The sequence below is a fragment of the Delphinapterus leucas genome, chromosome 1, assembly GCF_059928025.1.
Source record: "Delphinapterus leucas isolate spDelLeu-1000000601 "Yukka" chromosome 1, BTC_Dleu_Yukka2, whole genome shotgun sequence".
Taxonomy (NCBI): domain Eukaryota; kingdom Metazoa; phylum Chordata; class Mammalia; order Artiodactyla; family Monodontidae; genus Delphinapterus; species Delphinapterus leucas.
Window position 1 is genome coordinate 181,950,076 of NC_143129.1, and position 16,602 is coordinate 181,966,677.

Consider the following 16,602-nt stretch of genomic DNA (forward strand, 5'->3'; position numbering starts at 1 on the left):
GTAGGAAACGACAGAAGGAAACAAGGTTAATCTGGCCTGCCTGGCTCTTGGCAAATCCCTACTGTCTCTCCTAAGGGCTCATCAAATCTGGTCAAACTCACCGCCAAAGATCAGGCGCCCTACCCCCTCCCCACTAAATGTGCCCACGCTGGTCTCCTGAGGTTTATGAATCAGAGTTCACGAGCAGACGATGAGGCAAGCAGCAGGAGAGAGCACAGGGAAATGGGAAGCCAGACCACTGATAAGCATTTTCCTTTTTTAATTAAAAAAATTTGTTTATTAACAAGTCTAAAGAAAACCTTCATTGAATCAGGGGATGTAATACAAATTATAGTGACCTGCATATAAAACCTGGCATCAAATTTGGCCTTTTAGAAAGATTTATATATAAAAATATGCATTAAAACCTGCACCAGGGACTTCCCTGGTGGGGCAGTAGTTGAGAGTCTGCCTGCTGACGCAGGGGACACAGGTTCGTGCCCCGGTCCGGGAGGATCCCACATGCCGCGGAGCGGCTGGGCCTCTGATCCATGGCCGCTGAGCCTGCGCATCCGGAGCCTGTGCTCCACAACGGGAGAGGCCACAACAGTGAGAGGCCCGCATACCGCAAAAACAAAAACAAAAACAAAAAAACCCTGCACCAGAACACAGTGCAGAGGTTAACTGACACCCCCGAAGGGAGGGCTTACCAAGGTGGTCTGGTCTGTGGACGCAGGGAGCTCTCAGTCCGACGGCCTCAGGGGTGAGCCTTATGTGACAATGGCCTGCTGGGAAGGAGCCCGAAAAGCTTGTCTCTTTGAAGGCAGGACTCCTGTGAGCACCAAAATGCCACTAGCCTGGCATAAAACAAAACTGGTGCTGGGAGAAGACAGACAGGAGAGAGGGCTGTCCTCCTTTTCATTACTGGGCTCTGACCACTATCTGAAGATTCTGGAACTCTACAGACAAACCACCTTTAACTTTAGAGGAACTTCTGCAATTTCCAAATATGTTTTTTCCAAGTAAGCTACCCAATTCTAACTCAAGGAGCCAAATCGTAATTGGCCTGATTTTAAGGATTAAGAGCTAGTTCTGATGTCATTTTCTGCGGGCCAAGACCCTGAAATACCTATCAGAATGGCTATAATCACAACAGAAAAGCATGATGACGATGGTCTCAATCTATTTTGGTCTTGGACCCAATGCAACCAAGCAATTCTAGCCCAGAAGTTATACTTCACAGCCACTGAAACAAGAGGCGGCTTTGATCAATGCTGGAATTCCCCCATCCTGGGTACAAACTATCTCTGCACAAGGCAACTGAAGCCTTTGGGAAAAGCCGGGTCAGTATTGTGTATCTGTCCTCAAGGAGGAGGATGCAGTTTCTTCACTGATGAGCCTGTCATTTTGGCTGAACTGGGTCAGGACTGTTTGACCATTGGCTTATTCACTCATGGAGGAGCTGCTGTCCTTGGTCTGCTCTTCCTCTGGTTCTGTGGACAGGGGCAACCATCCCTGACTCAGTTGCTAAGCTGCTGCCCAAACAGCAGGGCTCCACGGATGGGAGACACACAAATGGGGACCTGAAAGAAATGGAGGGCGGGCATAGGGGAGTGCGAGGAAACACGATGGGGGCAGGCGAAGAAGCGGCCTTGTGGGCCTTTAGTAGTCGGCAAGGACAGCCAGGGCCTCTACAACTTCAGAGCGCGGCGAGTTACTGAAAGGGCTGGGAGTCCTTCCTGTCATGCCAGTGGGCTCTACAAGGGGAAACCAGCCACCCTACCAGTTTCTATCCAAAAGCATAGTGATTTTCTCAGCTGCCTCCAAGGTGTTGTTTTTTTGTTTTTTTTCTTTCCTTCCAAGCCCTCGGCTCCACTGTCCTGCTGCAGGGTCATCTGATGCTTTTCCTCAACTGTGGCAATAGGTGAAGTGAGGACAAAAGGGTCTGAATCACAATTTAGGCAAAAAGCCTAGAGCCCAGTCGGGCTGTTAATGAGGGGCTTTCTCTCTCAAGGTAGTGTATTTCAGGACCCAAGTGCTCAGGGTAAGAGACAGGTAGGTACTCCTTGTCACTGGGGATCATCAACGCATCCTGCCAGACCCAAACAGCAGAGGACACTTTACTGGCCCAGTTACTTGGCCCAGTTACTATGGCTCTTTCAGGACAGGAGGCCAACCTGCGCGGTTCCTTCACCAAGTCTTAGGGCCTCGTAGCCCACTAAAAGTGACCTGACAACACCCTCTAGTGGAAATTATAAATAAAACAAGGGCCATGCGTCCAATTTACCTTGTTCTGACACCAGAGTGGTTTCAAGAGTCCCCATAAAACGGAATAAAATAACAAAAACAAAACATTCTCTTTAAGAATGTAATAATAAAAAAAGGTGGGCGTTCACAAGCCATCCTTAAGCCCCTCACTGCCAAATCACCTTCCCTCCTCAGACACTCTGCCTTCAACACATTCTAAGAAAGGGGGACACGTTGTGGCGTGCGGCTACTGGTCCCCTTAGAGTTTGGGCAGACTGCCTGCCGGTGCCAGAATGATGCTGGAAACGTAGAAGAGGCCCAGCAGAAGGTTGAGTTTGGCAGTCCTCTGGGGCAGTTTGTTGAAAGTCTGGCTTCGGAACTGTCTCTCAAGGGAGAAGGCCATGGGAATGGTGAGCAGGGGCAGTGCCAGGCTGATGCTGCAGTGCACAGCCAGGATGCTGAAGATCAGGTAGGGCAGGAAGAGCAGCGTGTTGTAGAGCATGTAGGAGAGAGTGGGGCCAATGAGGATGGCGAGCGTGACGATGCCAGCCTCCCGGTCAGACTCCATGTCCCTGGTATTGTTGGAATGGAGGATGGCCTCGGTGCTAAGGGCGAGGGGGATGGCGTAGACCAGCGGGAAGACCGCCAGGGACCCCACCTGGACGGCGTAGGCGAACATCACAGCCAGCGGGCCAAAAGTGATGAGGATGATGAGGTCTCCCAGAGCCAGGTACTTGAATCCAATTCCTAGGCCAGAAAACACAGAGAGCTGCTGTGAGATCAGGGGCTGGAAACCGCGGCAGTCAAAAGGCAGGCTGCTGTGGCTGCACGGGGCATATTCTTAGGCTGTGAAGCGGGGCAGTGGTTGCATTCCCCTCCCCTCCAGGGCAAAATCTGACTTTTTTCTCCAGTGGCACAGAGGGACAGAGAAGACTAATCGTTTAGCACCCAGTTCAGTCTCAGAGTCATCCCCGAGTTTTCCTTCCTGCTGTCCCCCAACAAAGGCCTGCCACAAAGAGCGGGGGCCTCCCAAACTAGTGGCTACCAGTGGGGAAGAGGGTAGAGGGGCAAAACAGGGGTGGGACGTGGGAGGTACAAACTACTGGGTGTAAGATGGGCTCAAGGATGTGTTGTACAACATGGGGAATACAGCCAGTATTTTGTAATAAATGTAAGTGGAAGGTAACCTTTAAAAACTGTATAAAAAATTGAAAAATGTTGAAAAAAAGAAAGAAGAGCAGGGGGTTCCAAGTCACAGACAGTTCAACGGGAGAGCCCGTGAAGGATCTCACAGGTCTTAGGGTCCAGGGCTTGCGTTTCTTTCATCCTCCACCAACCCCTGCAAGACACTGCTTCTGTCAGGAATGCCCTGAGATCAGCTCCTCACGGAATACCCACCCCAGCCTCTTACTTTTCAGCCACAACCTCTGGAAGCATCTTCTGGTTCTGAAAATCTCCAGTTAATCTCAGCGAAAGTTCAGGGTTCCCAAACTCCACACAGAGCAACTTTCACCCACATAATGAGTAAAACAGCTAAGACAGGGAACTTATAACACTGCTTCCCCTCTCTGGTTCCCATGAAGTTAAAACACTAAATAATCCCTAACTTTTCCTCCCATACTGCTAATCTACTTCAAATCCTGTCTAATCCCCATCTTTCAAACTGGCCCCCACACATACTTCTTTCAGTTCCTCAGGGCCTTCAGACACTCCCCCAACCCCGACCCCTTGCCTGGCTAACTTCTACTCATCCTTCAAGACTTTAAAGGCCATTCCTCAAGGCAGCCTTCCTCAGCCCTAGACCACATTTGGTTCCCTTGCAATATGCTCCACAGCACCCTGACTTCCACTTTCATAAACTCCATCACACTTCTAGTTTTTGTTTTGTTTTTTTTTTTTGACCGCACTGTGTGGCATGCGGGATCTTAGTTCCCCGACCAGGGATGGAACCCGTGCCCCCTGCAGTGGAAGCTCAGAGTCCTAACCGCTGGACCACCAGGGAATTCCCACACTTCTAATTCTTAATCTCTGTCTCTCCCACTAACCTGTAGGTTTCAGTGAGGGCAGGGCCTTGTGTCTGGCCAGTTAACAGCTGGCTCCCCAGTGCTTGACACAAAGGATGAGCTGAACACAGAGCTACAGTAACAAGCACCTGGAATTTGGAACCAAGGTCATGAAAAATGTCCCACTTGGATTGAAACAGGCAAAGCAGCATGGAAAGGGTGAGAGACACCCACTCAAAGAGGTGATCCACACATATATTGCTACAGAAGCTTGGGAAACCTCTGATCTAATCAAGCTACCAAGGCATGGCCTCAGGATCAGAAAATTAAAAAAAAAAACTATTGGGTCATCAATTGCATTTTAAACAGCCTAAAACGATAAGGGACAATGATCTGTACAAGATCTAAAAGCATGGTAGCCAAAGAACAAGATGCAGCCCAAATTTACCTCCACACCTAGCGGTTGGGATTCTTTAGTGCTAAAGGACCACCCTTGATTCTTTGGAAGGAAGCAGCTCCAGGAAAGGGTATAACAGGCATGGCCCCTGATACCCCCAACACACAGCAAACTAATTCTGTACTCCCCAGGCAGTGTTTTGATAAATAACTTGGTTGTCTGAGGACATGCCCTCCAGGAGGAAGGTCTCTCAAGCAGCACCTCGGCTCCAATTCTACATTAGGAAATCGATGTCTTGTGCGGTATCTCACACGTTTAGGCAACTACCCCTGCCCAAGGAAGATGCCAGGCAGGAATGCTCCCAGCACCAGTCTAGCAAATTTCTCCACCAGCTGTCTGCTCTTCTTCTGCATTTTTTTGCAGCTCTCCAAGCAGACTTCGGGGCTCTTGACCTCTGGCAAGAGTACCCAAGAACACCACCTTAGATCACCTGGCAAAAAACAACATGAGCAAAGCTTCTTGAGGTTATCTGACACCAGAAAATGACAAAGCCCTTGAGCAGAAAGCCCTGTTTCCTGAGCGTCCGACCCAAGGCTCATGTGCTCCACCTGATTCAGAGATGTGGCCCACCTGGGAGTTTCCTTTTAGGCACTCCCCTCCTCCCAACACCATTTTCCACATGAGCCAGCACAGTGAAACACTGGGCCAGTTCTCCACACAGCAGCCAGAATGAATTTAACACATAAATCAAAATGTTGGCATCAAAAGGATGTGGAGTAAATGGAACTCTCATGCCTCGCTGGTGGGGAGGTAAAAGCAGTAGAACCACTTCAAAAAACACTTTGGCAGCTTCTCATAAAGTTAAACATCATCTACCCTATGACCCAGTAATTCGATTCCTAGGCATTTACCCAAGAAAAATGAAAACAAATATCCACAGAAGACTTGAATATGAATGTTCAGTCGTAATAGCCAAAATATGGAAATAATCCAAAAGTCGCTGAACAGGATAATGGATAAACAAATTGTGGTATGTCCATACAATGGCTACCTCTCAGTGATACAGAGGAACTACTGATACACATGACAACACAACGAAACTCAAAAACAGGCACAAGAATTCACACCGAATGATTCCATTTACATGATGTTCTAGACCACGCAACAGTGGTGGCCTCTAGATGGGGTGGGAAGAGTGGGGTTGACAGGGAAAAAGCACAAGGAAGTTTTTGGGGGTGACAGAAATGTTCTGTATTATGGTAGGGGTATGGGTTATACAGCTGTATGTAATTGTCAAAATTCATGAAACTATAATGCTTAAGATCCATGCATTTCACCATACGTCAACTATATATCGATAAAAGGCAACGTTAAAAAAAAACATAAATCAGATTATATCATTAACCTGCTCAATACATTTCAATGTCTCCCCATTTGTTCATTCAATAAATATTAAGTGCTGACTACTTGCCAGGCACTGTTCTGGGCATGATGGAGAGAACAAAGAGACTAAAATCCCTACGCCCAAGGAGTTTACAGTCTAAGGGGGAAGATAATTAACAAAGTAAGTACTTTATGTGGTTAGAAAGTAATATGTGCTATGAAAAAAAAGCAGAGGAGAGCAATAGGGAAGGCACTGTAGGGGAGACACAGGGTGTGTGTGTGATTTTATTTTATTTTTTTCAGCTGCTGCAGAAAAAAATTGTTATTGTTTTGTAATTTTAAATAGGGTAGAAGCTGACATTAGAGCAAATGGGTGGCAGTTAGAAAGCAAATCATACACACAGATGGGGGAAGAGCGTTCTAAACAGAGGAAACAGCATCTCAAAGGACCTGAGGCAGGAGCATGCCTGGCGTGTTCCAGAAACAGCTAGCAGGGCAGTGTGGCTGGAGCATGGTGAAGAGGAGAGCAGGTCAGAGAGTTGTGGGGAATTGCGGGTGGAGCAGATAATGTCAGGCCCTGAGGGTCATTGTAAAGACCCCGACCTTTACTCTAATGAGGTGGGAGCCACTGGAGAGTTTTGAGCAGGCGACTGACACAGCTGCAGGATTACTCTGGCTGCTGATCTGGGAGCACTGGGAAAGGGACAAGGGTGCATGCACAGAGACAGGTAAAGAATCAGCTGCAATAACTGAGGGAGATGACAGTGGTAGTGGTGGGAAGTGACGAGAAGTGGTCCAGTCCCAAATGCAGGTTAGAAGTGGAATCGCTACAATCCTGCAGCCTGTGGAACAAAAACCACATTCACAGAAAGACAGACAAGATGAAAAGGCAGAGGCTATGTACCAGATGAAGGAACAAGATAAAACCCCAGAAAAACAACTAAACGAAATGGAGATAGGCAACCTTCCAGAAAAAGAACTCAGAATAATGATAGTGAAGATGATCCAGGACCTCGGAAAAAGAATGGAGGCAAAGATCGAGAAGGTGCAAGAAATATTTAACAAAGACCTAGAAGAATTAAAGAACAAACAAACAGAGATGAACAATACAATAACTGAAATAAAAAATACACTAGAAGGAATCAATAGCAGAATAACTGAGGCAGAAGAACAGATAAGTGACCTGGAAGACAGAATGGTGGAACTCACTGCTGCAGAACAGAATAAAGAAAAAAGAATGAAAAGAAATGAAGACAACCTGAGAGACCTCTGGGACATTAAACGCAACAGCATTCACATTATAGGGGTCCCAGAAGGAGAAGAGAGACAGAAAGGACCTGAGAAAATATTTGAAGAGATTATAGAGGAAAACTTCCCTAACATGGGAAAGGAAATAGCCACCCAAGTCCAGGAAGCACAGAGTCCTATACAGGAGAAACCCAAGGAGAAACACGCTGAGACACATAGTAATCAAATTGGCAAAAATTAAAAACAAAGAAAAATTATTGAAAGCAGCAAGGGAAAAATGACAAATAACATACAAGGGAACTCCCATAAGGTTAACAGCTGATTTCTCAGCAGAAACTCTACAAGCTAGAAGGGAGTGGCATGACATATTTACAGTGATGAAAGGGAAGAACCTACAACCAAGATTACTCTACCCAGCAAGGATCTCATTCAGATTCGATGGAGAAATCAAAAGCTTTACAGACAAGCAAAAGCTAAAAGAATTCAGCACCACCAAACCAGCTCTACAACAAATGCTACAGGAACTTCTCTAAGTGGGAAACACAAGAGAAGAAAAGGTCCTACAAAAACAAACCCAAAACAATTAAGAAAATGGTAATAGGAACATACATATCGATAATTACCTTAAACGTGAATGGATTAAATGCTCCAACCAAAATACACAGGCTCGCTGAATGGATACAAAAACAAGACCCATATATATGCTGTCTACAGGAGAACCACTTCAGACCTAGGGACACATACAGACTGAGGGATTGAAAAAGATATTCCACGCAAATGGAAATCAAAAGAAAGCTGGAGTAGCAATACTCATATCAGATAAAATAGACTTTAAAATAAAGAATGTTACAAGAGACAAGGAAGGACACTACATAATGATCAAGGGACCAATCCAAGAAGAAGATATAACAATTATAAATATATATGCACCCAACATAGGAGCACCTCAATACATAAGGCAACTGCTAACAGCTATAAAAGAGGAAATCAACAGTAACACAATAATAGTGGGGGACTTTAACACCTCACTTACACCAATGGACAGATCATCCAAACAGAAAATTAATAAGGAAACACAAGCTTTCAATGACACAATAGACCAGATAGATTTAATTGATATTTATAGGACATTCCATCCCAAAACAGCAGATTACACTTTCTTCTCAAGTGCGCACAGAACATTCTCCAGGATAGATCACATCTTGGGTCACAGATCAAGCCTCAGTACATTTAAGAAAAGTGAAATCATATCAAGCATCTTTTCTGACCACAACGCTATGAGATTAGAAATCAATTACAGGGAAAAAAACGTAAAAAACACAAACACCTGGAGGCTAAACAATACGTTACTAAATAACCAAGAGATCACTGAAGAATTCAAAGAGGAAATCAAAAAATACCTAGACACAAATGGCAATGAAAACACGACGATCCAAAACCTATGGGAAGCAGCAAAAGCAGTTCTAAGAGGGAAGTTTAGAGCAATACAATCCTACCTCAAGAAACAACAAACATCTCAAATAAACAATCTAATCTCACACCTAAAGGAACTAGAGAAAGAAGAACAAACAAAACCCAAAGTTAGTAGAAGGAAAGAAATCATAAAGAGCAGAAATAAATGAAATAGAAACAAAGAAAACAATTGCAAAGATCAATAAAACTAAGAGCTCGTTCTTTGAGAAGATAAACAAAATGGATAAACCATTAGCGAGACTCATCAAGAAAAAGAGGGAGAGGACTCAAATCAATAAAACTAGAAATGAAAAAGGAGAAGTTACAACAGACACCACAGAAATACAAAGCATCCTAAGAAACTACCGCTCTCTTAGTAGAGAGAGAGACTAAGCAACTCTATGCCAATAAAACGGACAACCTGGAAGAAATGGAGAAATTCTTAGAAAGGTATAACCTTCCAAGACTGAACCAGGAAGAAATAGAAAATATGAACAGACCAATCACAAGTAATGAAATTGAAACTGTGATTAAAAATCTTCCAACAAACAAAAGTCCAGGACCAGATGGCTTCACAGGTGAATTCTATCAAACATTTAGAGAAGAGCTAACACCCATCCTTCTCAAACTCTTCTAAAAAGTTGCAGAGGAAGGAACACTCCCAAACTCATTCTATGAGGCCACCATCACCCTGATACCAAAACCAGACAAAGATACTACAAAAAAAGAAAATTACAGACCAATATCACTCATGAATATAGATGCAAAAATCCTCATAATACTAGCAAACAGAATCCAACAACACATTAAAAGGATCATATGCCATGATGAAGTGGGATTTATCCCAGGGATGCAAGGATTCTTCAATATATGCAAATCAATCAATGTGAGACACCATATTAACAAACTGAAGAAGAAAAACCATATGATCATCTCAATACATGCAGAAAAAGCTTTTGACAAAATTCAACACCCATTTATGATAAAAACTCTCCAGAAAGTGGGCAAAGAGGGGACCTACCTCAACATAATAAAGGCCATATGCGACAAACACACAGCAAACATTATTGTCAATGGTGAAAAACTGAAAGCATTTCCTCTAAGATCAGAAACAAGACAAGGATGTCCACTCTCACCACTATTATTCAACAGTGTTGGAAGTCCTAGCCATAGCAATCAGAGAAGAAAAAGAAATAAAAAGAATACAAATTGGAAAAGAAGAAGTAAAACTGTCACTCTTTGCAGATGACATGATACTACACATAGAGAACCCTAAAGATGCCACCAGAAAACTACTAGAGCTAATGAATGAATTTGGTAAAGTTGCAGGACACAAAATTAATGCACAGAAATCTCTTGCGTTCCTATACACTAATGATGAAAAATCTGAAAGAGAAATTAAGGAAACACTCCCATTTACCACTGCAACAAAAAGAATAAAATACCTAGGAATAAACCTACCTAGGGAGAGAAAAGACCTGTATGCAAAAAACTATAAGACACTGATGAAAGAAATTAAAGATGATACCAACAGAGGGAGAGATATACCATGTTCTTGGATTGGAAGAATCAATATTGTGAAAATGACTATACTACTCAAAGCAATCTACAGATTCAATGCAATCCCTATCAAATTACCAATGGCATTTCTTACAGAACTGGAACAAAAAAATCTCAAAATTTGTATGGAGACACAAAAGACCCCGAATAACCAAAGCGGTCTTGAGGGGAAAAAACGGAGCTGGAGGAATCAGACTCCCTGACTTCAGACTATACTACAAAGCTACAGTAATCAAGACAATATGGTACTGGCACAAAAACAGAAACACAGATCAATGGAACAGGATAGAAAGCCCAGAGATAAACCCACACACCTGTGGTTAACTAATTTATGACAAAGGAGGCAAGGATATACAATGGAGAAAACACAGTCTCTTCAATAATTGGTGCTGGGAAAACTGGACAGCTACATGTAAAAGAATGAAATTGGAACACTCCCTAACACCATACACGAAAATAAACTCAAAATGGATTAGAGACCTAAATGTAAGACCGGACACTATAAAACTCTTAGAGGGAAACATAGGAAGAACACTCTTTGACATAAATCACAGCAAGATCTTTTTTGATCCACCTCCTAGAGCAATGGAAATAAAAACAAAAATAAACAAATGGGACCTAATGAAACTTAAAAAACATTTGCACAGCAAAGGAAACTACAAACAAGACGAAAAGACAACCCTCAGAATGGGAGAAAATTTTTGCAAACGAGTCAACAGACAAAGGATTAATCTCCAAAATATATAAACAGCTCATGCAACTCAATATTAAAAAATCAAACAACCCAATCCAAAAATGGGCAGAAGACCTAAATAGACATCTCTCCATACAGATGGCCAACAAGCACATGAAAAGCTGCTCAACATCACTGATTATTAGAGAAATGCAAATCAAAACTACAATGAGGGATCACCTCACACCAGTTAGAACGGGCATCATCAGAAAATCTACAAACAACAAATGCTGGAGAGGGTGTGGAGAAAAGGGAACACTCTTGCACTGTTGGTGGGAATGTACATTGATACAGCCACTATGGAGAAAAGTATGGAGGTTCCTTAAAAAACTATAATTAGAATTACCATATGACCCAGCAATCCCACTATTGGGCATATACCGAGAGGAAACCATAATTCAAAAAGACACATGCACCCTAATTGTCATTGTAGCACTATTTACAGTACCCAGGACATGGAAGCAACCTAAATGCCCATTGACAGACAAATGGATAAAGAAGATGTGGTACATATATACAATGGAATATTACTCAGCGATAAAAAGGAATGAAATTGGATCATTTGTAGAGACATGGATGGATCTAGAGACTGTCATACAGAGTGAAGTAAGTCAGAAAGAGAAGAACAAATATTGTATATTAATGTATATATGTGGAACCTAGGAAAATGGTACAGATGAACCGGTTTGCAGGGCAGAAACTGAGACACAGAAGTAGAGAACAAACGTATGTACACCAAGGGGAGAAAGCGGGGGTGGGGGGGGGGGGCATGTGATGAATTGGGAGATTGGGATTGACATGTATACACTAATATGTATTAAATGGATAACTAATAAGAACCTGCTGTATAAAAAAAAAATTTTTTTTTTAATTTAAAAAAAAAAAAAAAGAAGTGGAGTCAGTGAGACTCGCTGATGGTCTGGATGCAAGATGTGAGAAAGGAGAGTCAAGGATGATGCCCATGATCTTCAGCCTGAAGAACGAGAAGGATGGACTTGCCATCAAGTGATGTGGGGAAAGCTGAGCGTAGAGCAGGTTTCTATGTGAGGAGATGAGGAATTTGGCCTCAGATGTGTCAAGCTTGAGATGCCTGTAACCTCTCAGAGAAGTTACTCAGTAAGAAGTTGGATTTGAGTTTGGGGTTTAGTGGAAAGATCTGGTCTGGAGGTAGAAATTTGTCACCAGCTTAACAGATGGCAATAGAAGACACGAGATGGGCTAAAATCCCTAAGGGAGTAAATGGAGCTAAAGAAGAGAGGTCCAAGGACTAGGCTTGGAGGTTGGGAGTGAGGAGGAACCGGCGGAGACTGAGGCCCTGTGAGACGGCGTGATCTAGCCCCTGCCTGCCCCGACAGCTGCATCTCAGTCTTCCTCTTGATCACGCTGGCCTTTCAGCAGATACTAAATGATGCCAAGTCTTACCCTACTCCAGGACATTTGCATTTGCTGTTCCTTCATCCCTGAAGGACCCAAATCAGACCCCAATTCTGCCCATGGCTGGCTCCTTATCTGTCAAGTCTTAGTTTAAGCGTCACCTTCACAGAGAGGACCTATTCCATCCGCCACTACCTGATACATTCATTCTATTTCAGCACCCTGCTGATTTCCCTCAGTGAACTTTTTACAATTGGCTGCCAGGATACCATAGTCTCTTGCTTTTCTTCTTTCTCCGCCAGATGCTCCACTGCAGTTCCCTTTGCCTTCCTTCTACTCTCCCCACCTCTTAATGTTGGAGTGCCCCGGGGCTCACCCTCAGGTCTATCAACACTGCCCCGCTCCGGGATCTCCCCCAGTCATACAACTTTATCTATGTGCAAGACTCCCAAATGTCTCTGTCTCCAGCTCAGACCTCTTCTCCGAAATCAGACTCATACCCAACTATCAACTTGACACCCCCTTGGAGATGTAATACATTAAGATGTCCAAAGTCAATTTCTCAACTTTCTCTCCACAGACCTATCTTCAACCTTCTCTCTCTCACTAGACATCAACACCACTATTCCAGTTACTCAGGACAAAACCTTAGAGTTATGTTTAATTTCTCTGTTTCTCTCCTGCCTCACATCCCAGCTATCAGAAAACCCTGTTTACCTTCAAAATAAATTCAGAATCTGACTACGTCCCTCTCCACTACTCCCACCCTGATTCAAGCCACCAGACATCCCTTGCCTGGTTTACTCAACAGCCTCCTTCTGGGTGCTCCTGCTGCTACCCTTACCCCTCTTTATCCATTCTCAGTACCTTAGCCAGAGTGATTCTTTTAAAACATTAAGGCTTACAGCATTTTTGTGCCACCCTGCCCCCCCCGCAACGAACTTCTCTTACTTTTCCTCCTTTTACTCTCTCCCTCATTCACACCCTGGACTCCATGCTATTCCTCCAACTCTTCAGGGACACTCCTGCCTTTGGCAACTGCTGTTCCAAGATACTCTTCCTCCAGATATCTGCTCAGGCAACTCCCTCACCTGTCACCTCTTACAATCTTTGTTCACATGTTACCTTCTTTACGAGGCCTACCCTGATCAAACTAGTTAAAGCAGACAGCTGTGTCCTCCCTCCTTGCTCTCCTTCTTTTTCCTATAGCATTTATCTTCTTTTCAGGTACTGTAACCAAGGTACAAATTCATCCTGGCTTACCAGGAACTCTCCTGGTTTCCAAAGCCCCACATCTTAGGAACACTCAGTGCTGAGCAAACCAGGATGTTGGTCATCCTACCGATAATTTACTATTTTTATTTTCTGTCTCTCCTCATGATATATAAAATCACTTCCACAAGGGCAGGGACTTGACTGCTGTGTTCACATAGAACAGAGCCTGGCACATAATAGGTGCTCAATAAATAGGGCTTAACCACCAGCCCATCACTACCTTAATCAGCCTGCTGCAAGGGATCACCTAGCAAACTAGCTGAAAATAATCAGGTGTATAATTTGAGCTTTTCAAATTTAATTACACTAAAATTTGAAACTGTGGCATTATAAGGTATGACCAACCAGTGGAAACTAGACACAAAAAATTTCCATATATAAGTTATTCCTAACATCCATAAGCCAAGCCAGGAATGCTACCCCCCAAATCCACACGACCCAAACATTATAGATTTCACATAAAGTGGCCTAATTCAGAAAATAACCTTTGAGGACTTCCCTGGTGGTCTAGTGGTTAAGACTCCAGCTTCCACTCCCAGGGGGCGCCGGTTGGATCCCGAGTGGGGGGAGTTCCGCAGGCCACACGGTGCGGCCAAAGAAAAAAGAAAATAACCTTTGACACCTCTCCACTAACCCTATAATTCCTATGCAAACCGCAGTTTCCAATACCTGCAACTAAGACCTGCAGCACAGCAAACAGGCCAATTCTTACCTCCTGTGTAGAGAAAGGAGCCAGACAGGCCTCCGAAGTAGATGAGAGCTAAGTGCTCCAGTTTCAGAGGGGACAGGTAGTAGAGGCAAGCAGCACAGACACAGCCCAAGGTGTAGAGGAAGACTCCAAACCGGACGACATCCTGGGGCTCCAAGATTCGGTCCACCAGGGTCCTGTCATCACTCTTTTTGTGGTCAATGCCCTTGGAAAAGTCGTAGTAAGTGTTGACCAAATTTCCAGCCCCGTGCACAGCGAGGACAGCTACGGCACAACCCACCAGTAGCCTGGGATCCAGGACGCCCTGGGATCTGTAGGCCAGGGCACTGCCCAGGGCTACCGGGGTGAGTGAGGCACTGAAGCTCCAGGGCCGCAGGGCCAGAACATAGGAGGCGCACTTCTGCCTCCACGAGCGCTGCGGCGGTCTGTCCTGCTCCGGACAGCCGTTCCGCAACAGGTCCCTGTCCCCGACCTTGGCCGTCTCTCCTGCCTGGATGTTAACCTTCTCCCCCGGGACCTGCGAGGCCGCCATGGAGAATGCACTTGGGTGAAGTCAATGTTAAACAGTGAGCCACCCACACACAGCGTCCGCCCTGAGGCGAGTACAGGCGGGGCGGCGGACCTGACCTTCTTCGGTTCCACCCGGGGGCAGGGACAGGGAGGCGGCGGGGCCCGGGGACTGCAGCGAGCGGGCCTGGCACCCCACGAGGCTCGGCGGCACCTCCCCGACCTCCTGTCACCTGGGCGAGGACCGCTTCCAGACGCCCGCCTCGCCCTACAGCCCGAGACTGAACCGCTGCCGCCTCTACGCAGCCGCGGGAGCTACCATCTTGGGCACCCGCCACTGTAGGCCCGCCGGGAAACAGGGACGGGCTGCGCGGGCCGGGGCCGGGGCGGGGTTGAGGGCGGGACCAGGCTGAGGGCGGGGCCGGGGCTTGGGGCGGGGGCGGGGCCGGGACAGTGCAGCGACCCAGCGGTTCAGCCCTTCCTCTCCCCGACGGTCCGCGAGCGGCAGTTGCTCCCGGACTTGCTGGAAACAGCCTCACTTAGTATCTCAAGAAGGGCCACGAATGCGTGTCGCTTTACGACTTACCAAGAGCTTTCTCTCACGGAAATAGGACTCATTCATTTTTTTTCACTCAACACGCATTTATTGAAAGCCTACTGGGTGCAACATTTACTGAACACCTACTATTGCACGCAGCAGTGAATAAAACGGATAAAAATCAGGGAGCACATTGAGGGTGATAAGAAAGGTGTAATTAAACTTCCTTTCCAAATGAGAAAACCGAAGCTCTGAAATGGGAAATGACGGTGTCTAGGAAATTATTAGCTTAGCCAAGACATTGAAGCAACCTAAAGGTCCATCAACTGATGAATGGATAAAGATATATATAAAATGGAATATTACTCAGCCATAAAAAGAATGAAATATTGCCATTTGCAGCAACATGAATGGACCTAGAGAGTATCATACGAAGTGAAGTCAGACAGAGAAAGACAAATATTATATGATATCACATATGGGGAATCTTAAAAATAATACAAATGAACTTTTTTATAAAACAGAAACAGACTCACAGAAACAGAAAACAAACTTATGGTTACCAAGGAGAAAGGGGGGGAGGGGTAAATTAGGAGTATGAGATTAAAAGATACACACTACTATATACAAAATAGATAAATAAGGATTTACTGTACAGCACAGGGAACTATATTCAATATCTTGTAATAACCTATAATGGAAAAGAATCTGAAAAAGAATATATACATATGTATCTGAATCACTTTGCTGTACACCTGAAACTAACACAATATTGTAAATCAACTATAGCTCAATTTTAAAAAACTAAACTAAAATTTTAAAAAAGAAATTATTAGCTCTGGTAATAATCACAACAGCAATAATTCCCACTTTTTATTATGCATATTCCATATACTGCCCTGACTGCCTTTTTATCTTTCTTCTAATTTATTTACTTATTCATGCACAGAACTGCCCTCCTCCCCACCCACCAGTTGGCCAGCTTTGTATCTCCATTTCCTGCCTTCTGGGAGCTTATGGTCCATATCTGTAGCTTGTTCTGGCTGGAGAGAGCCAATTGTTAAATTTTTAGGAATTTTGTGAGCAGTCATTAAGCAAAGCCATTATTAAAAATTAAATTAGGGCTTCCCTGGTGGCGCAGTGGTTGAGAGTCCGCCTGCCGATGCAGGGGGCGTGGGTTCGTGCCCCGGTCCGGGA

The 16,602-nt window shown here is 44.7% G+C and overlaps 1 protein-coding gene across 1 annotated transcript; it reads right to left on the reverse strand.

Moving 5' to 3' along the window:
- Positions 1 to 205: 205 nt before the first annotated feature.
- On the reverse strand, positions 206 to 15,279 carry UBIAD1 (UbiA prenyltransferase domain containing 1). Its single transcript, XM_022598669.3, has 2 exons — positions 14,364 to 15,279; positions 206 to 2,973 (listed from the first exon to the last, which is right to left on the reverse strand). The coding sequence occupies exons 1-2, from the start codon at positions 14,890 to 14,892 to the stop codon at positions 2,486 to 2,488; spliced, it is 1,017 nt and encodes a 338-aa protein (XP_022454377.1). The 5' UTR covers positions 14,893 to 15,279; the 3' UTR covers positions 206 to 2,485.
- Between the last annotated feature and the right edge of the window lie 1,323 nt (positions 15,280 to 16,602).